Source organism: Echinops telfairi, unplaced genomic scaffold, assembly GCF_000313985.2.
Source record: "Echinops telfairi isolate 266 unplaced genomic scaffold, ASM31398v2 ScPeMD7_22;HRSCAF=79, whole genome shotgun sequence".
In the NCBI taxonomy this organism is placed as follows: Eukaryota; Metazoa; Chordata; class Mammalia; order Afrosoricida; family Tenrecidae; genus Echinops; species Echinops telfairi.
Window position 1 is genome coordinate 2,275,240 of NW_022103919.1, and position 1,676 is coordinate 2,276,915.

Below are 1,676 nucleotides of genomic sequence, written 5' to 3' on the forward strand. Positions count from 1 at the left end.
TCTGTGGTTTACTTGGTCATTGCTTCTGGGTCCTTTTTAGTTTTGTATCTTTGTTTTGTATGTTTTTCTGAATAGGGAAGTCAGGATGGGGGGATCTATGAAGACAGAAGCCGTATAACAATTACCTGGGGCATGGAAGGGGAGGTTGGGGGGAAATGGGTGTCAACAGCAATGGGTACTAGAAGGAAGAAAATGTTCTAAAGTTGATTGATTGCGGTAATGATTGCACAACCCTTCTTAATATGATTAAACTGGTTTTGATATGTTAATAGTAGCTTAAGAAAGCCATTGGAAAAATAAATAAGTTGTAGAGATTAAATGTCAGGGTATCAGAAGGGAAAATCCTCAACCATTGCTGGCAAAACTATCATTTTGTTCCAGCATTCCTAGATGTCAGATTCGCATTAGGTAGCAAATCCTTAGTCATGTACGTATTGTTGCCAAAGCAACTTCTAAGAAGTTTTTATATATAATCATTTTATTAGGGGCTCATACAACTCTTATCACAATCCACACACACATCAATTGTGTAAATTTGTACATTCATTGCCCTCATCATTCTCAAAACATTTGCTCTCCACTTAAGCCCCTGGCATCAGCTCCTCATTTTTCCCCTCCCTCCCGCTTCCCACTCCCTCATGAACCCTAGATAATTTATAAATTATTATTGTGTCATATCTTGCCCTATCCGACGTCTCCCTTCACCCACACTTCTGTTGTCTGTCCCCCAGGGAGGAGGTTTTATGTAGCAACTTCTAAGAATTTATCCTAAGGAAACAACTGGGTAAGCAAGGATGCAAGTGTGGAGGTAAAGGATGGCCATCACTATTTCATTTATGAGAAACTATTGGAAGTAGCCTAATTGTCTAGTATTATTAAATTGTTCATTGATAGAAGAATTTATAGCCATTAAAAGGAAGCATAGACATATATTTGTTGGCACGGAAAAATAAATTAAGTGAAAAAAAGCAAGCTACAAAACTGTATATTCCTTTTGGCAAGAAAAATACACATGTATCTACACAAAGCAAAAATATATATATTATAAGAAACCATACCCAAATATTAATGATGATTACGTTGGATAGAGGCTTTAGATTATTCACAGCCTTCACCATAATTTCTACAGTCTTTAAGTTTTCTTTTGTATAATAATTACTTTAGATTCTACAAAGAATATGAACCTGAATAAGATACTGCAGAGATGTGTCCTAAGTGATAAATGCCTATTGCAGGGTTAACAAGCACCAACGCCAAAATATTGTAGAGACTTTGGACCAGAAAGAGAGGTACTTTGTACTCAAACCAAGTTTGAAATAGCTGCCCCCACGGGTTCACTGAGTTCTTGTTCCCGATGGACTTCCAAGAATGTGTTTGTGACGTAGACTTCCCCCGGACATCTTTACTAATGAGAACACATGGCTCCTGTCCTTGCTTGTACACTTTCGACAATGATTTTCCTGCTTCTTTGGCTTCTGGTTCATTGCCAGCTATTTGATTTCTTGTTTGCTTTCTGAGTAAGCCTCTTAATGGCTCAACTTTGTTCCATTACAGAATGCAACTGCTCTGCCAGGTACTTGGCGAAGAACAGACGTGCACCTAGAGAACCCAGAATATCACACCAGATGGTATTTCAAGTACTTTTTAGGACAAGGTAATGATACCATTAGAGTGGT

The 1,676-nt window shown here is 38.0% G+C and overlaps 1 protein-coding gene across 1 annotated transcript in view; it reads left to right on the forward strand.

The window, feature by feature from the left end:
* Positions 1-1,676, forward strand: part of GARNL3 (GTPase activating Rap/RanGAP domain like 3) — a 226,405-nt gene that overhangs the window by 131,002 nt on the left and 93,727 nt on the right. Inside the window, exon 5 of the mRNA XM_045288510.1 lies at positions 1,555-1,654. Within this exon, the coding sequence (XP_045144445.1) occupies positions 1,555-1,654 (100 nt within the window). The remainder of the gene's footprint in view (positions 1-1,554; positions 1,655-1,676) is intronic.